This window comes from Hypoxylon fragiforme, assembly GCF_022984875.1.
Source record: "Hypoxylon fragiforme strain CBS 206.31 chromosome Unknown GGS25scaffold_1, whole genome shotgun sequence".
NCBI classification, from domain to species: domain Eukaryota; kingdom Fungi; phylum Ascomycota; class Sordariomycetes; order Xylariales; family Hypoxylaceae; genus Hypoxylon; species Hypoxylon fragiforme.
The window spans coordinates 1,647,828-1,664,008 of NW_026054756.1; the positions used below are offsets into that span (position 1 = coordinate 1,647,828).

At 50.0% G+C, this 16,181-nt stretch overlaps 6 protein-coding genes across 6 annotated transcripts; 2 read left to right on the forward strand and 4 right to left on the reverse strand.

Annotated features, from left to right (window-relative positions):
- Positions 1-650: 650 nt before the first annotated feature.
- On the forward strand, positions 651-3,136 carry GGS25DRAFT_25837 (uncharacterized protein). Its single transcript, XM_049257258.1, has 3 exons — positions 651-670; positions 773-901; positions 1,025-3,136. Exon 3 carries the CDS (start codon positions 1,063-1,065, stop codon positions 3,052-3,054), a length of 1,992 nt encoding a protein of 663 aa, XP_049121263.1. The 5' UTR covers positions 651-670; positions 773-901; positions 1,025-1,062; the 3' UTR covers positions 3,055-3,136.
- A 726-nt stretch (positions 3,137-3,862) lies between these two features.
- On the reverse strand, positions 3,863-5,128 carry GGS25DRAFT_516785 (uncharacterized protein; the record flags this gene model as incomplete). Its single annotated transcript, XM_049263267.1, has 1 exon — positions 3,863-5,128. The coding sequence occupies one exon, from the start codon at positions 5,126-5,128 to the stop codon at positions 3,863-3,865; it is 1,266 nt and encodes a 421-aa protein (XP_049121264.1).
- Positions 5,129-6,334: 1,206 nt separating this feature from the next.
- Positions 6,335-7,462, reverse strand: GGS25DRAFT_516786 (uncharacterized protein; the record flags this gene model as incomplete). The annotated part of the gene is made up of 1 exon (XM_049263268.1): positions 6,335-7,462. The coding sequence occupies one exon, from the start codon at positions 7,460-7,462 to the stop codon at positions 6,335-6,337; it is 1,128 nt and encodes a 375-aa protein (XP_049121265.1).
- Positions 7,463-9,550: 2,088 nt separating this feature from the next.
- GGS25DRAFT_25962 (uncharacterized protein) lies at positions 9,551-11,626 on the forward strand. Its single transcript, XM_049257270.1, has 3 exons — positions 9,551-9,801; positions 9,957-11,427; positions 11,525-11,626. The coding sequence occupies exons 2-3, from the start codon at positions 10,043-10,045 to the stop codon at positions 11,547-11,549; spliced, it is 1,410 nt and encodes a 469-aa protein (XP_049121266.1). The 5' UTR covers positions 9,551-9,801; positions 9,957-10,042; the 3' UTR covers positions 11,550-11,626.
- Positions 11,627-11,703: 77 nt separating this feature from the next.
- On the reverse strand, positions 11,704-13,102 carry GGS25DRAFT_512354 (glycerol-3-phosphate dehydrogenase [NAD+]; the record flags this gene model as incomplete). The annotated part of the gene is made up of 2 exons (XM_049262783.1): positions 11,704-12,904; positions 13,029-13,102. 2 exons carry the CDS (start codon positions 13,100-13,102, stop codon positions 11,704-11,706), a joined length of 1,275 nt encoding a protein of 424 aa, XP_049121267.1.
- A 982-nt stretch (positions 13,103-14,084) lies between these two features.
- GGS25DRAFT_26009 (uncharacterized protein) lies at positions 14,085-15,654 on the reverse strand. Its single transcript, XM_049257276.1, has one exon. The coding sequence runs from the start codon at positions 15,213-15,215 to the stop codon at positions 14,355-14,357; it is 861 nt and encodes a 286-aa protein (XP_049121268.1). The 5' UTR covers positions 15,216-15,654; the 3' UTR covers positions 14,085-14,354.
- Between the last annotated feature and the right edge of the window lie 527 nt (positions 15,655-16,181).

A 16,181-nucleotide genomic window follows, 5' to 3' on the forward strand; every position in this document is an offset into this window, starting at 1 on the left:
TGGTATACCGACTTTAATTCTACCTTAGTAGTAGATCGGGACCACGAAACCAAACAATACACCTCACACCTTGAGAAACTTGGAACCTCTCATTTCGCACAACTTCCACAAACAAACATATCCCATCACTCACTGACCCTTTCCCTCTATTTACCATTATTTATTTTTTACCATTCATAATATTCACTACCACGGTACTACCACGAATTGGTACTAGATCGCGTCAACTGTCTCGACTTGCTCTATCGAGAAAACTCTACAACTACCTACCTACACACTGGCGCTGAAGCTGGCTGGCTACCTTTCCCCCCCATCAGCACTGGACAACCTAGGACACCCTCAGACGCCACTCTGATCTACCGTAAGTCAGTTTTGTTTTCTGCTCGCATCCCTGTGTCCAACTTCCCCAGCTGCAATTAAGAGACATCCCACCTCCTTCCCAAGCTTGTTTAGCCCTCTCATACGTCGAGATTCATATAGGTGTCAGGAGGAAGTCCTCAGACCCGGAGACACATTGGCGACACAGCATCTGCTTGTGTTATCCTCAACTTCTCACCCTCGACCCTCAAATCTACTTAGTATTCCCCAAACCTGTCTGTTGTACCATCTAGCACCAAAAATTTCGTCTGTAGGTTGTGCAATGCCGGTGCGGCGGGCCTCGAAATGAGATGTAATTCATGACCTCCTGCTTGCTTGTATTACCTTCACGCTCATTGTTCACTCTGTGCTCGAGCGCATCACGAATACCCTCTGACGCTTAACCATTTACTAGAGCTTTTCGGACAGATTCGTCGAAACTGGGGAGATCTACACACAGACTTCGTCCACAACTTCTCATACTGACTCACGATTTACTCTGGGAATTATTGTGTGGAAAATCATACACGCGTTCTACATTTAGGTATTTATTCAACTTTCTCATTAAATTGTACACCTGGAGCGCGGTCCTCCTATCATACATGCCCACAATTTCATATCTCCCAGCCCTTGGAATTTTGCAATGCAAACACTGACATGGGGATAGTGGGAATAACACTTGAGTCCCTCAGCCTAACGGCCAAAATGGTCAACGGACTCGAGCGACTGGAGAAATTCTTTAGCTCCAGGAGGAGAGATAGGGAGAGGAGCATAAGCCACAGAAACTTCTCTATCATATCCTCCCCGTCGCAAGATGAGAATGGCCCGCATTTTCCGTCGCCGTCTTTTATTTCTCCCACCTCAAGGCCCATGAAACCTCGAGAGGAATCTATTACATATTCCAGAGGGGTGAAAGAGCGCTCTCAGAGCCTGCCCGACCCACACGGCGATCTGATGAGGTCATCTTCAGTTGACTCTAACAGCACGGTTACGAATCATAAGCATCATCCTAGTGACCCGATATGGCCATTGTCTGCGTCTCTCAAGTACGCCGAGGACTCGCTTCATAACCAGCAATTATCACAATTTAGATTCCCCGAGGACTCTCTCTTCAAAAACAATAAAGAGAACAAGAGCGAGAAACTGGACGCTTCTCCTGGTAGTAGTGTCGCTAAAGACACGGCATGCGAAAATCCGTCAAAGGAGCCTCGAGTGGAGAATATATTGGACTGGAACCTCCAGCGTACCTCCTCTCTGCTCAGTACCCTTGGCTTAGACACTCCTATTGACACCTCTATTGATAACCGCTTGGCCAAGTTCGCATTCGCGGATGTAAAAGTAGAGTCTTCAACGTCGAGGCCTCTGTCAACTTCGTCTGACCCTCCTTCGCCCAAGACAAAATCAAGTCCTATTACCATTACCATACCACCGAGACGATCGTCACGGAAATCAAGCGAGACCCCAACTTATGAGCTAACCCTTCCGCCAAGAAAACAGTCACTGTCCCTATTCCCAAAATGTCGGCCTGATTCCCCACCCGAGTCAGATGGCGAAGAAACCTCTCCTGTCAAGTTGAACCGATCACCGCCGGTACCAGCATTGGCTTCTCCAATTCAATTCACACCGCGCCCATCCTTTGACTCTAACCCACCGAATAATAGGGAATTTGTAATACACAAACACCCTGATCGTGAATCATGGGGCACCAAACCCAAAGATCCTGTGGTGGCCCATGCCACACTGGAGGACAGTCCGTGTGCTCCCCTAGCACAACCCTTACGAAAGCCAGGATGCATTAGTTCGAAATCGACCATTACTAGATATAGAAGGGCCAAACGCAACCTCAAAGAACCTTCCCTTGATGAGTTCTATGCGCTTAACGACGAAGATGTTTCAGAGAGCTTGCTGACTGCACCTAACCTGGTGACGGATATACCCCCAACGCCGCCGCCGAAGGACTCGCCGAAGACACCTATTGGTAGAAGTCGATCTACTCGACATGCGCCGATTGCCCCCACGACTGCGATCAACTTTTCTTCGGGTGAACTTACTCCGCCTTGTACACCGACTGATTCCCAATTTCTTTCCCTAGTTCATTCACCTGCAAACGCATCGGGAGTTTTGGGTGCAACGTGGACGGCCAACATCGCCAAAGCGTACAATTTCGACTTGGTCTATGTTATCAGTCTCTGGCCCAAAGGTGAAGGAAACGACTTGGACCCATCGCTCGGATCGATCGCTCGAGTTGCGCAGAGCAAGGCGCAAGGGGGCCATGCGGCTTCCCAGTGCGCTATCGTGTCTAATTCGAAATCTGGAATGACTGGTCAATTGCTTGCTGGCTACGGACTGCACGAGTTCGGATCCCCTTTTCGAATTCACGCCCAGTTTCATTCTAAGATGCTTGGATTTAAAGGCTGGAAGGAATATCGGGATGAGCTTGCATCGCCAGGGATGATATCTAGGGGGTGGACCTGTTCCTTCAACAGCGATCATATTCCGATTACTCAAAACAGTCCGGGCGAACCTGAACCAGCACAAGGCTGTACCGCGAATCGAGGGATTGTTTTCGCCGCCTACACCAGAAAGACGACTACATCGAATATTCCGGTCAACGCGTCGCCGAAACAGACGGCCGTTCTTGGAAAGCTATATCGCGATGCGCAGACGCTCGTTGATGGTCTAGTCCACGGTGTTTAGTACCGTGCTTGAGGGTTATGCATTAGCCAGAGTGGCATGGTTGGAAGTTGACGCTGATTTCTATATAAAGAACAACCAATCGATGGGCATTTACTTGTGATAGTTTGACATAAAACGATGACGGGCCATTGCATTCGTTATCACTTGATACCCCTGAATCGACTCATGGTGGATTTCGTGTTTTCATGATTCTCAAAACAAAGTTGTATCTGATGGATAGGGTGATGGTATAAGTGGTATGGATGACGAGGATGACGAGGTTGACGTAGTTGATGTGGATAATGAGGTTATCATACCTATCAACGTTCTCTGTATGAGGGATCTGAACTAATGAATACATATGATTTCATAACGATTCTTATGGGGACAAGAGAATGAGATTTACATGGAGGAATTCATAGGCACATTTTATAATGGGAGTCAATATGTGAATCAATTATGAGCCGTGCTTTATTGTATGGAGCGGCAAATCATCTGATGGTTCATAGTTCACATCCAATGCATTGATTATAAGGTAAGAATGAATCTAGAGCAGGAAATGCCTTCTTGAGCAATTAAATAAGTAGCCCTGAGAATACGTTTCCTTGTTTTTGAAGTCAAGTTGAGTCCCTGTGTACCAGATGATCTGTTCCGTCATTTCTCCCTTTATATTACACATTAATACCCCTTACTCATATTATAACCTCCGTCTCCATCTCCGTCTCCGTCTCCCTCCCTCCCTCTCTCCCTGCCTACCTAGTTATTCCATTCCCACACATTATTAATCCGCCTCCTTGATTCTCAATCTCAATCTCAATCTCTCAATCTCTCATTGCCCCCCCTCCCTCTTCCTCCGCTCCTTCTCAAAAAGCTTGGCAAACTCCCGCTTCCACCACCACAGCTCCACCTCCTTGGCGCACACGAGGCGGCGCGCGCCCCGGCCCAGCGGCCCCTGCTCCTCGTCCAGCTGCGCGTGCTTGGTGTGCACCAGCTTGAAGGCCAGCTCGGCCTGCCACGCGCGCTGCGACTCGGCGTCGCGCCAGTAGGGGAGGGCACCGCTGTTTGGGCGGGTGCGCGGGAGTGGGGAGGGGGGAGTGGTTTGGTAGGGGGGTGGAGGGGTGGAGGGAGAGGGGGATGGGGGTTGTGGTTGTGGTTGGATGGGGGAGGGGGAGCGCGGTTGCGGTTGCGGTTGCGGTGGGGAGGGGGAGGGGTGGAGCTCGGGGGCTTCGGGGATGCTGGGGAGGAGGGCATCGGTGGGGAGGAGTGGGGTGGCGGGAGAGGAGGTGGAGCAGGTGGAGGATGGGGAGGGGGCGGAGGCCGCGGTGGCGATGACGATGGCGATGTCGTTGTCGTTGCTCTCTTGGGGATGCCGTCTTTGCTGCTGCTGCTGCTGCTGCTGCTGCTGCTTCCGCGTCTCGATTATCCGCTGGTACGGCTTTGTCTTTGCGGGGTTGGGGAGCTTGGCCTCGAAGGGGGTGTATGAGAGGTCTTTGGGCATCTCACGCTGCTTGGGCAGTTGGCGTCGGTGTTGGTGGTTCTCGTCGTTGAGACCAGACATCTGCGTGCTCGTACCTGGCTTGTGTGTGGTAGCGCCAAAGAGGGAGGCGGCGCGGCCTAGAGGTAGGGTGTGTACCTTTGCCGCTTCCTTCCCCTTCCCCTTCCCCTTCTCCTTTCCCTTTGACTTATCCTTTCCCTTGGCCTCATTGGAGCCCGCTTCCTTCCCCTTCTCCTTCTCCTTCCCCTTCTCCTTCCCCTTCTCCTTTCCATTCATCTGATCTTTTCCCCGTGTCTCATTGGAGCCTGCTTCCTTCCTAGAAGTATTTCTGCTCCGTGGTCTGTTGGCGGTGCTGCTTTCCGCGTTGTTGTTGCTGTTGTCGTCGAGGAGCAGAGTCTGGAATCTGCTCAGCGCCGTATCCGCATACGTCGGCTTGCGGGACCCGGCGCGCGAGATGAGGATGTCCTCGTCCATGGCCCGGTCCTGCAGCGTGGTGTCGGCCCAGTGAGTAGTGTCGGACCACGCGTGCCTGGTTTCTGGGTCGGGGGTGGATGGCGTGAGGACTATCTTGGGGATTAGTGGTTTGCGAGCAGAAGACATCGTGATGGGTTTGTTTGGTTAAGATTACCAAATGGATGGTAGAAGGAAAGATATGGAGAGGTGATGAAATGATGCAACGTGGTTTTGAATCCCGTGTTTGTGGGATGGTAGTCGCTGTCCTTTAGGTCTATGACACCGTCTGAGGATGGGATTAAATAATAATGCTTATGGCAAGATACTTTTGTAACCGTAATTGAACCAGTTGGGTGTTATTCAGACGACGATTAATGAAGGAGTGGTATTTTATGGTGGAAGTGAAGTCTTTGGATTGTGCTGTGGTTGTGTCGTGTTAGTGTTGTAAAGACGAATCTCCCACTGTGGTAGAAATAGTTATGGGCAGTTGTTGCGCCAGGGGAATGCTGAATAAATAGGCAAAAGAAAGTACTGTGTGGGCGTTCTCTTCTCTTCTTCACGGTGCTTGTCTTCGCTCTGGACTATGCGCGTGGACCTCTGCCTGTGTGTGCACTGTATCTTACCGGCGTTGCGTTCCTAAAGTAAGGAAAGGAGTTCACAATGGCCCCCTGCTTTCTTGATACTGTTAGATACTGGTATTCTTTTACTGCTCTCGGTGGTACTCAATAGATGAGAAAAAAGAAAAAAGAGTTGAGGGCAGAGACCGCACAACGTGCATATTAATAATTTAGATGCGCCTATGGCATGCGTTAAACTCTCTTACTTGCTGACCGTGATGCCTTTAAACTCGGAGGATCTCATGGATCCGTTGAGCCTCTCCCGATCTAGGTTCGGCTTATCTCTTAGCCAGGGCGGGATTGTAATATATTTTTGCGGTTGCGGGAGAGAAAGAAGGTCTGAAGGTGGCGAGAACGTGCTTCTAGGTCAAGCTTCTCGTTTTTCAAGTACTGATAAAGTGTTGTCTTCAATATACCTGTGTACGTGCGTAGGTATATACATGACCAGTGTGTAGCGTGGGTAAGCATATAGTAAAGTTGTAAAGACGACACGAGATGGACCATAGGGTTCATCGGAATAGGTAGGACAGAATAATCCCTGCCATTCACCGACATCACATCATACCTGAGGACATAAGGCACCTTATACCTAAGGTACCTGGTAGTGGCATGATTAATTTTGGAAGAGCTTCAACAGTGATACAGTCATATAGCCACATCTCCGACATTAAGGTTGCTTATGTTCAACCACCAAGTAAGTATCCCGTCTTTCTACCTTTATTCACATTTCTGTATGTCATTTATCCAGCTTCTCGTGTGGTTCGTGGTGATGGCTCAGGCTGTCAGCGACTCTTCGTACCTGCGCAGATGCTGCTGCCCTCATATCACCCACTGCCGTCCTGTGTGTCTCGCCCACATCCCTTATGACTTGATCCGTCTGGTTCATTACCTCGCGGTGTCCCTCTTCAACCGTACGCGCAAGTTCTGCCTTTCGTTCCCGAGCCTCACGTTCTATAGCCGCTTTTCGTTCTTCTGCCTCCTTCACCACAGTCTTCTCGAAATCGCGCACGTCTTCTCCTATCCCCTTTCCGTGCTCATGTATGCGGTTCCTCACATCCAGTGCCTTGCTTTCCAGACCTTTCAGCTGCTCTTCGAGCGTCGCGGCGTGGACGGCAGCAATCTTCTCATGGCTTCCGTTCATGAAACTCCGCATATTTCCTGTCACAGATGTGTAGCTGTCAGGGGTGTTCATCTCGATCTCTCGCTTGGTGGTGTTGTACATCCGGTCGACCGTGGCCACGACCTCGTAGACATCCAGCGTGCAACCAGCACGCGAGAAGTCGCGCTCGCGCTGCTCGATGTATTCGCGGATCTTCTTCCACTCGTTTCCGTAGTACTTGAGCCGTGAGGGTAGGCCGCTGCCCTTGAGGAAGGTGAGGATCCCTGCGATGATCGTGTTGATGGCGCCAAAAGCCGTTACCGCGCCGTGACTCACCCCGGCTGCCCCCATGGCTGTAATTGATGCCGCGACGACAATCTGGAAGAAGTAGCAAGCATTGATCACGATCGAGAAGACCTTGTATCTGTCTTTGGCTTTCTGCTCCGAATAGACAACGCGTGCGTATATGCCAATGTTCGCCGCTGGGCGCGTCCCGATAGGGCTGGATTCGCTATACCCAAGGTAGGGCGAGGTGCTAATGCCCACCATGAGACGGAAGAGCGTCAAGGCGTCGTCCTCGGGGACGAGGTAGCTTCGGTGGCCGTGAGGGAGCGCGCTGGGATGGCCGTTCACAGTTGCGTTCATGGGGGGAGCGAAACCTGCCGTGGACTCCGCATTATTTCCTCCTTGTTCCTCATCCGTGCGGCCCTCTTGTGGCTTTCCCTTGAAGATCAAGCGCAATACTGCACCGAAGAAGTCCGCCATATCGCGAGCTTCTCCCTCTTGATAGCTTCACTCGATAGACATAGATACACCCTAGGTAGAAAGACACGATATAGGGGAAAGAAACGGCGTGCCCGAAGGATAAAACGAAAAAAAAGCAAAAACACAAACAGAATCAAAACCAAGACAACAACTTAACTAACTACCTTACCTAACGCAAAACCATCGAAGTCTAGGAGATGATTCAAAGCCACAATGCAAGTCTATTTCACATGGGGGTGGTAGTCGGCAAAGCCTGCATTTCAGCTTACCATTAGACCAGCCTGACTGCCCAAACTGTATAAATAAACCACCAGGGACGGACGGCAATGGATCTCCACTAACAAACTAACTAGCCCACGGTTTAAATATTTCGCGGAGTCAATCAACCGACATTTTTTCTGAACTCATCGCTGGATTGAATAAGTGGCTGCCAGACGATGTGCCAAGAAAGCGAGGGCCCTGAAGCGAGCGAATGCCGTGAGACGGAATGATCTGGCCCTCATCGTGTATCTACGTGATGGAGGACGCTATAAATTTGATGCACCGTAGATCATCAAAGTGGGTGGGCTAGGTAGTTGTAGGTAGGTAGGTTAGGTAGGCTAGGTAGGCTGGGATAGACGGTAATCACAATGCGTGGCATTGAGTGATCGAATCGCCGAACACACTGCCCAGAGGCGTAGACATGCCCGAGCCCCCGGTAGATTGTTCTTTTCCAAAGCAAAAGGGGAAAATTATAGAAAAGAAAAGAAAAGAAGAAAAATAAAGTCGTGATGTACCAATGTAGGTATAAAGTTGTAGGCCACTAATACACTACCACTACATATGCAGTACCTAGTAATAATGCAAGTATACTCGGGAGGCCTGCATCGTACCGCCGGCAATGCAACGTCCGCTGATGCAGACCCGCATTAGCACAACATCAAAGGTATAAAGGGAACCTGCCATCAGCCTATGGGAGTGCAGCAAATGGAGATCTTATTCACAGGTGCAATTAACGACTTACACATTATTAAGAGGCTGAAATATACTTCTCAGGGTTGAAGCTGACAAGCTGTGTCTTCCCGGCCCTTCCCTGTGATACTAACCTGGAAGTAAATATATTGGACGAATGAGATGTCTGTATTTGGGGATCCACATTCCCTTCTTGGAAAGACATCCACTTTATTAGGTAGTGTCTCAGTGTCGTACGTAGCATCAGAACCGAAAAGAAACCCTTACATATGTAATTTTATCGGGAGGGTTTGATAGAACACATGTGAATTTGTGAGCGTGGTAGACGGCTTTCGTATAATGGGCAATTATCTTTCCTGATCCTATATTGTATTTACTTTGGGGGATTATCAAGATACTGCTCATTGCCGCCACGAGATCGAGGGCAAGGACATACCTGGTCTCAGACTGGCACAACTCCACAGCAAAGGTTTGGTTTGTGCCATACCGACAGGTTAACTATTGTAGATCTCCGATACAGCCGAAAAAAGCATGTCAGGCTCTTGGATCAATACAAAAGCCATGAGCCTCGCCAAAACTTTTGTGGTGTCGATCCATACTTCACCATTTGATTGTTGACGACATTAATGCTGTATTTCTCGAATTCTTGGCACGCGATAAGAGGAAAAGTGTAGAACTTGATTTGATATAGGTATATGATTACTTCGTAAAAGTGGGTATATAATCCGGCTTTGAAGCTTTTGGGCTGATATGGACTGTGGCGATGTTGACATGATCTTGTTGGAGAGCTGCGTTCTCATCAGAGCGTTAGGCTCTCCTACCTAGGTAGGGTCCTGATAGCCTTTTTGCTCTCCATGAATTAGTGAAAGCTATTGGGAAAGATGACATCACAAGCTAAACAAGCAGAGACATGCAGATTACAGTCTAGGGATTGTCTTGTTAGTGGGCAATCGCATGGTATCCCATCACCAATCACCAAAGCATGATCAATACGCGTTTTACTCTTATTGAGTAAAGACTATGCGTGGTGACGTGGACTAGGGCTATACAAGTAAGCAGCTAGCAAAGCAAACGGTGACTATAGGATGACTATAGGATGGAGTGGTCGTGTGGCCGGTAAGTGAGTTTTGCTTGGCGAGTTCGTGGACAGTCTCTAGGAGTCAAGCGTTTCGTTTACTCGTAACATAAATGCACCTATTAGAAGAGAGATGGAAACATCAAGGAAAGAATATTTCGCCAAACCTAGGACATGGGACGTAGTTTAAAGTTATCCAAACACAAAATGTTGGGGACAGAATGAGGGATACAGAAAGATGTTATCAATAGGTACCTAGGTACTCTTGCTTATTAATAGCAGCATTGAAACAAGTGGGGGTTAATTACCTAAGGTTAGTAGTTATCGTCTTACTTCAAACTTGATCTTAACACTTGAGACTCAGTAACTATCTATCTAGGTTATACTAGCGTACTTACCACCTTCTTATAGATTATAGTTTATCAAGTTCAGACTTCTAATTCTATGTAACTTAACCCCATACATTAGACTTCGTCATTTCAGATTAACGAGCTGGCGCTACTGGCGTTTGTTCATAGTACGGACTTAGTACCCACAGGTACATACCTTAAAGTATGGATCGACAACAAGGGGACGTGGAGCAAGGACATCCAGTATACCACCGGGTAGATCCGCTGCAACAATCACTGCAACAATCACTGCAACAATCGCACTTCCTAATCAATCAGATCCGTAACTCAATCCAGTCTCTCTGGTCTCGAACACCGAATTCATATCCTTCCATCCCCAACATCCCGAGGACATCACCCGAAAGGCTAGCTCTCGCCTCCGCCGATTCCCCCGATAACGATGCGTCCACAACCGTCTTATACCTGGCCTATGGCTCGAACCTCTGCGCCCAAACTTTCATCGGCATGCGTGGTATCCATCCCATAAGCCAGGTCAACGTATCCGCGCCCGGCTTCGACCTTGCCTTCGACCTGCCGCAATTCCCATACTGGGAGCCGTGCTCCTCGAACGCCACGCCCCGCAAGATCCCCAAACCACCCTTTCCAGGCGACCCGCCGAGTCCCCCATTCCCACCACCACCTCCAGGGTGGAAACAACCCGAGAAGCATGACCCCGATACAACTGAAGCAGAAGTAGTGGGAGAAGAAGAAGAAGAAGAAGAAGAAGAAGAGGAAGACCCCAACGTAGCGCTGCCACTCCTCCCCTCGCTACCCCCCGACACCAAGCCCTCGTGGTCCAAGGGCCTCTACGGCGTCGTCTACGAGCTGACGCGCTCGGACTTCGCCAAGGTCATCCGCACAGAGGCCGCCGCGTACCACGACATCCTGGCCCCGTGCCTCGCCTTCCCGCCGCCCATCCACGTCCCCGAGAAGCCGCCGGTCCCCGAGCTGCCGCGCCCGTTCGTCGCGCACATGCTCTACGCGCCACGGCTGCCTTCGCTTCCCGATGACGGTGATGGTGATGGTGATGGTGGCGGCAACTGCGCCGACAAGCTCAAAAAACTCTGCCGCACCCTCCTCCTCCCCGTCCGCCGCCCCGACCCCGGCCGCGCGCAGCCGAGCCTGCGCTACCTCAACCTGCTCCGCGACGGCGCGCGCGAGCACTACCTCCCCGACGACTACCAGGCTTACCTGCGCCGCCTGCAGCCGTACACCATAACCACGCGGCGGCAGAAGGTCGCGCGCCTGCTGTTCTGGATCGTCGAGGTGCCGTTTTTCCTGCTGCTGGTGCTGGTTGGCTATGTGCTGGCGGACAAAGGGGGCAGGGTGCCGAGGTGGGTCGGTGTCGTGGGGACGGTGGCGCTGAATCTGGTGTGGATGGCGCATGATACGGTTAAGCCGGTGTTGGGGGATGGGGAGCATACGATGGAGGATGAGGATGAGGATGGGGATGGCACGGGGACTACGCGGGGGCGGGGAGGGGGTAACACGGCGAATATAAGAAACAACTCTGTTTGGGGGGGTGAGAAGAATGCTTTGCTTTCAGATTGGTAGGTGGGCCATATTGCGCTTAAGAGGAGGTAGGTAGTAGCAATCAATATGAATCTGGAATATGAATAAATGTTACTTCTTTCTGATTTGGCTCAGGTATCTACCTAGGTACGATAAATAATTCCACTACCTATTATGCCTATCCATCTATCATGCGCTTTGTTTGAACCGTCCGTGTTCCCTTTCCCCTTCCCTATCTATCCCCCCTACCCCCAAGGCCAATTTCCAACCCTATGCGCCACAAAGACGGCTACAAGAGAATTTAATTATCTTTTTCAAGTTCTCGCGACAAGGTCAGGAATATCGTCAACAGTATGCCGCCCCTCGAGAATATTATGAACAGCAGTGAACAGTGGATACTCCTGCTCGAGGCCCTTCTTCTTGAGGAACGAGTTGACCTCCGCAGCGGTGCTGGTGCCCTGGAGCTTCTGGCCGTTGAGCTCGGCCTGCTCGACCTCCTGGACGGAGATGTTCTTCTCGACAGCCTTCCTTGCGCAGCGGAAGTTGCGGCCGCCGCTGCAGCTCGTGATGAGGTCGGCGACGCCCGCGCTCTCCTCGGTGAAGGTGCCCGTCGAGATCGTCTCGCCGAAGAACTCGTGCCCGAACTTGACCATCTCGAGGAGTCCGACCCGCATTATGGCCGCTTTGGCGTTGTCGCCCCAGCCACGGCCGTCGACGAAGCCGGCGGCGAGGGCGACGATGTTCTTGAGGGCGCCGCCGAGAGAGACGCCCGCGACGTCGGAGACCATGCGCACGTGGAAGTAGGGGCGGTGGAAGAGCGTCTTGAAGGTGTCGTGGTCGAGCGGCGGGTACTCGGGCGGGACGGGGGTCAGTTTGGTCTTGCTGATCCTGCCGCGGACGTCCCGGTGCTGGACGTCAGCGAGGGGGGTGATGCTCAGCTCATCGGCCGAGGCGCGGGGCGAGCCGCGGTTGGGGGTTGTAGAGCGGGGTGTGGCGGTGCGGGATGGGTTGCGCGAGCTATCCATTGGTGGCGGGTCGTACGCAATCGTGGTCTCGGACCACTTCTCGGCCGCGATTTCGGACGCAATGTTCGCTCCCGACAGCGCACCGCAGTAGATCCCTAGGCCCTCGCCGATCCATTCCGAGAACAGAGCGACCCCTTCATCGGTGACGTTCACGCCTTTTATACAGGAGATGCCGCGAGCGAAGGGGACGATCTTGCCCTTGAGCTGCCCGCAGATCCGGTGGATGAATTGATGTGGTAAGTTAAATATGAGAATGGATGAGCCTTGGACGGCGTCTTCAAGGGAGGGGTTTGCGTGTAGGTTCTCGGGGAGCTTGATGTTGGGGAGGTACTTGATGTTCTCGTGGTGGGTGTTGATCACTTCGGTGAGCTTTTGTGGCTTGTCGTCGTACGTGACGTCTTCTTCGTACACCCACATTTGTACCTCCTCCTCAAAGAGCTCGGGGTGAGCTTTGGTGTTCTGGGCAACGATCTTGGAAATCGTCGAACCCCTAAAATATGGCAATATTTCTGATTAGTCCCTAGAGTAAGATGTACCTATATACGATATATATGGTATATATATATATATATATATATACATATATATACAAATCAGGCGGTGAATGCGCTCACCAATTACCAGAACCTATCACCGTCACCTTATGCTTCTTGCTGGCGCCGTTGGCGCTTAAGAGTCCCGAGGTCATGGTGTGAGAAGATCGGGACGAGGAATGTAGAGAGGGGTGTAGAGTATAATAGAGGAATGATTTCTGTGAAACTCTAGGGGTGTTGGTGAGTCTGAAGAAGAAGAAGAAGGAGGAGGAGGAGGAGGAGGAGTAAGATGAGTAAGATGAAGTTATGGTGAATCTTAATCGACAGTATATTTTCATATGAGTAGATGTTAGGAGCTCTCAAAGTTTAGAGGCACATGTAAGCTTCTTATATACCAACTTTCTTGGAGTTTGTAGTGGTAACCAAGTAATATGTCTCTCCAGAGCTCATGTGATAACTGGAAGTCAGAAGTTACCTCGTATAGTGCCTAGTATCTAGTACCTAGTACTTACAATATCAATGTCAAATGATGGAACCGGGCATACCGAGGTGCTTTAGCAGGCAAGCAAAAAATAAAATAAAAACCGTGTGGCACCTTGTTGTGGATCTAGGAAGAGCTCAAAACTTAGAGTGACGCACGAGACTGGCAGAATACCTCTCACCGCTTACTCTTCTTAGCAGCTAGTTACTAGGTAGCCTACTACTAGTAATAGTTCTTGAACTGTTCTTCGGTCTAGTAAACCGGGTCGAGTCGCTAAAATTAGGACCAAACCCAGGAAAAAGCCAAAAGCCAATATTTTATTGGAGTTGCAAGGATGCAGGAATTACTGAAAATATGCATAATGTATTTAGGTACTGGGTTAACTAAACTTACAGCTGTTAATAGCCTGTTATCTGCTTCTTTTATTTGTTCGATTTTACTCGACAAACAACCAGCATAAGTTTTGAAGTTTCCCAAGTCAAATAAATGAATGCCATTATCCTCAACGAGACCTCCGAAAGTCTCCTAAAGACGCGCGGTGTCGAACCGGTGGCAAAGCATACATACATATTCAGGAACTACTACTAGTAGTAAAGTTATGCACATACTTCATTGATCTGCTGCTCATGTAAGCCGAGGCAGAACAACCGAGGCAAAGGCCGAATTGAGCAACTGGACTCGTGCTTGAAGATCATCATAAACTACGTGGCGCTTAACAGTGGTGGCTAGTACTGGTTACAGAAGTCCCACCGAGTATTCAGCTATCCCTTCATTCCAACAATAGTTTATATTCGATTCGCTAGATTTACGGCAGGTCTATATACAGGCTATTTCAGTAAATATACATCCTCTTTCAAGCCTACGCGTTGAATATAGTCATCTCTATTTACAATGCATGCTATTTCCCTCGAAAGAATACCTGTCCCTCATGAAGGGACAAAGTCTCCAGACTCGATGTCCTTCTGAGCTTGAAGCGTCAAGTTGACAATCTCGTTGATCATGTGCCGGCGTTCTTGGTCTAGATGGTCGTCAGTGGCACCGTCCTGGTACCATATGGTAGAGTATATCTCGAATCCCTCTTGCGGCTGACCATAGTCCTTTCCATCGACTGGGCGAAGTGCAATATGTAGGACGCCGAATCTAGTGCCGTCGCGCAACACCTTGTCGCCGGCTTGCTGGACAGGGAACTCCGGAAGCAGTCTGAGAAAGGGGTTCTTGATGTGGTCTGGCAACCCGAAGTTGGGAATACTGAAGTTCGTGGTCACGCCGCCCCAACCTTCCAGAATCTTGGATGAAAGTCCACCGAGTCCGGTTGACACGGTTTCTTTGGAATAGTGCTCTGGATTCGCGGCAAGGTTCGCGGCGTCCGCTCTGTCGGAAGCGTACCACGAGGCGAAGGACAGAAATGTTACGTTGGGAAGGAAGACAACTCCTCTGGCATCGGCAGAGACCCACGAGTCCCCCGACTTGTGAATCACATCGTGCCAAAATGCGTCCGCCTCATCCATGTCAGGTGCGAGGAGCTCCTTAAGTTTAGCGGTGCCAATGTCCTGCTTCAGTTTCAACACTGCCGCTACACTGTCATCTGGGAGATCAGGGAGGGGCTCGTTTCCCAGGCGCTTCCTCAGGAGAGCGAACGCCGTATCCGCGGCCGCGTGTTCATATTCGACCTTTTTTCCGGCTAACTTGGGACCAGACAAGAAGTATTTATAGCCTGCGATAGTTTCATTCAGGGCTAGTGCTCCGACAGCAAAGGTGGAAAGCGAATATATTCTCGTGAACAGCATAGTGGCTATTTTGGAGAGAGCCGAGATAGGTCGAAGGTTACTAACGTGCCGTGATAGAAGATTGAAAAGGCTAATCTGGAGATATACTATACATTCTTTTAGTGCTCTCTCTCGCGTATTTATAGACTCGTGGGCGAGGATGTATGGATGCCTAGAAGTTAGGTCATCGTCGCCAGGATCAGAATCCCCTAACCGGCCATTGACGAACACTGCTACTTGATTCACGAGCACTCCAGGGATCAAAACTTGGCTTTTCTTGACATAACACAGTTGAGCAGGTCAATTGTACCCTAGCAAATATCCAGCAACTACGCCGTATATTGGCGAATTGTCATTTAGAATTGGGATCCTATAGGATTTAAACCCAATTACATATTCCTCATATGGCTATTTAGCCTTAGAATTCGTCCTAAAGGTACGGCCACGACAGAAAGAGGCACCGAACCGGCGTGTGTGTTTCTTAGAACCCAGCGACGCGTATCGTTGCGTGACTATCACCCGTTTTCTGCTGGGTGCCACAGACTATCAGCGCAGCAAGAAGTGATGGACCATTTTAACCTCTTCTCATCTTCAACCTTTCAGAAGTAGTATTAGACAACTGATTATTGCTTTACTACATGTATTGCTCAATCATACCAAATTTTTGGCTTCATTCTGTGAGTTCCGATAAATTTGATTGCCTCTTCTACGCAAGACATATAGGCCTCATCCGCCAGCCCCCCTAGCACCTTTGAGCCTTTCTCACTCGTCTTATACGCATCACTTCACGTCACATAATAATGTATGTTGCCTTGGTAATCATTGGCAACTGAGATTATATACCTAAAATATATACATGTTTCTATACCCAGTAGCCATAAAGTTACTCTTCTATAGTCCTACAGTCTCAAGCCCTCATCGCTATACTCGGAGGAGGATACGAGCACAGGACTATGTTTGAAGTTGGAAATCAAGCGTTTGACCAAC

What these genes read in the sequence shown, in the direction of transcription:
- GGS25DRAFT_25837 (XM_049257258.1), top strand. Translation starts at nt 1,063, where the DNA reads ATGGTCAACGGACTCGAGCGACTGGAGAAATTCTTTAGCTCCAGGAGG.
- GGS25DRAFT_26009 (XM_049257276.1), bottom strand. Translation starts at nt 15,215, where the DNA reads ATGCTGTTCACGAGAATATATTCGCTTTCCACCTTTGCTGTCGGAGCA.
- GGS25DRAFT_25962 (XM_049257270.1), top strand. Translation starts at nt 10,043, where the DNA reads ATGGATCGACAACAAGGGGACGTGGAGCAAGGACATCCAGTATACCAC. An exon ending in AATGCTTTGCTTTCAGATTG is followed by an intron (nt 11,428 to 11,524) that starts GTAGGTGGGCCA and finishes GATTTGGCTCAG; the next exon opens with GTATCTACCTAGGTACGATA.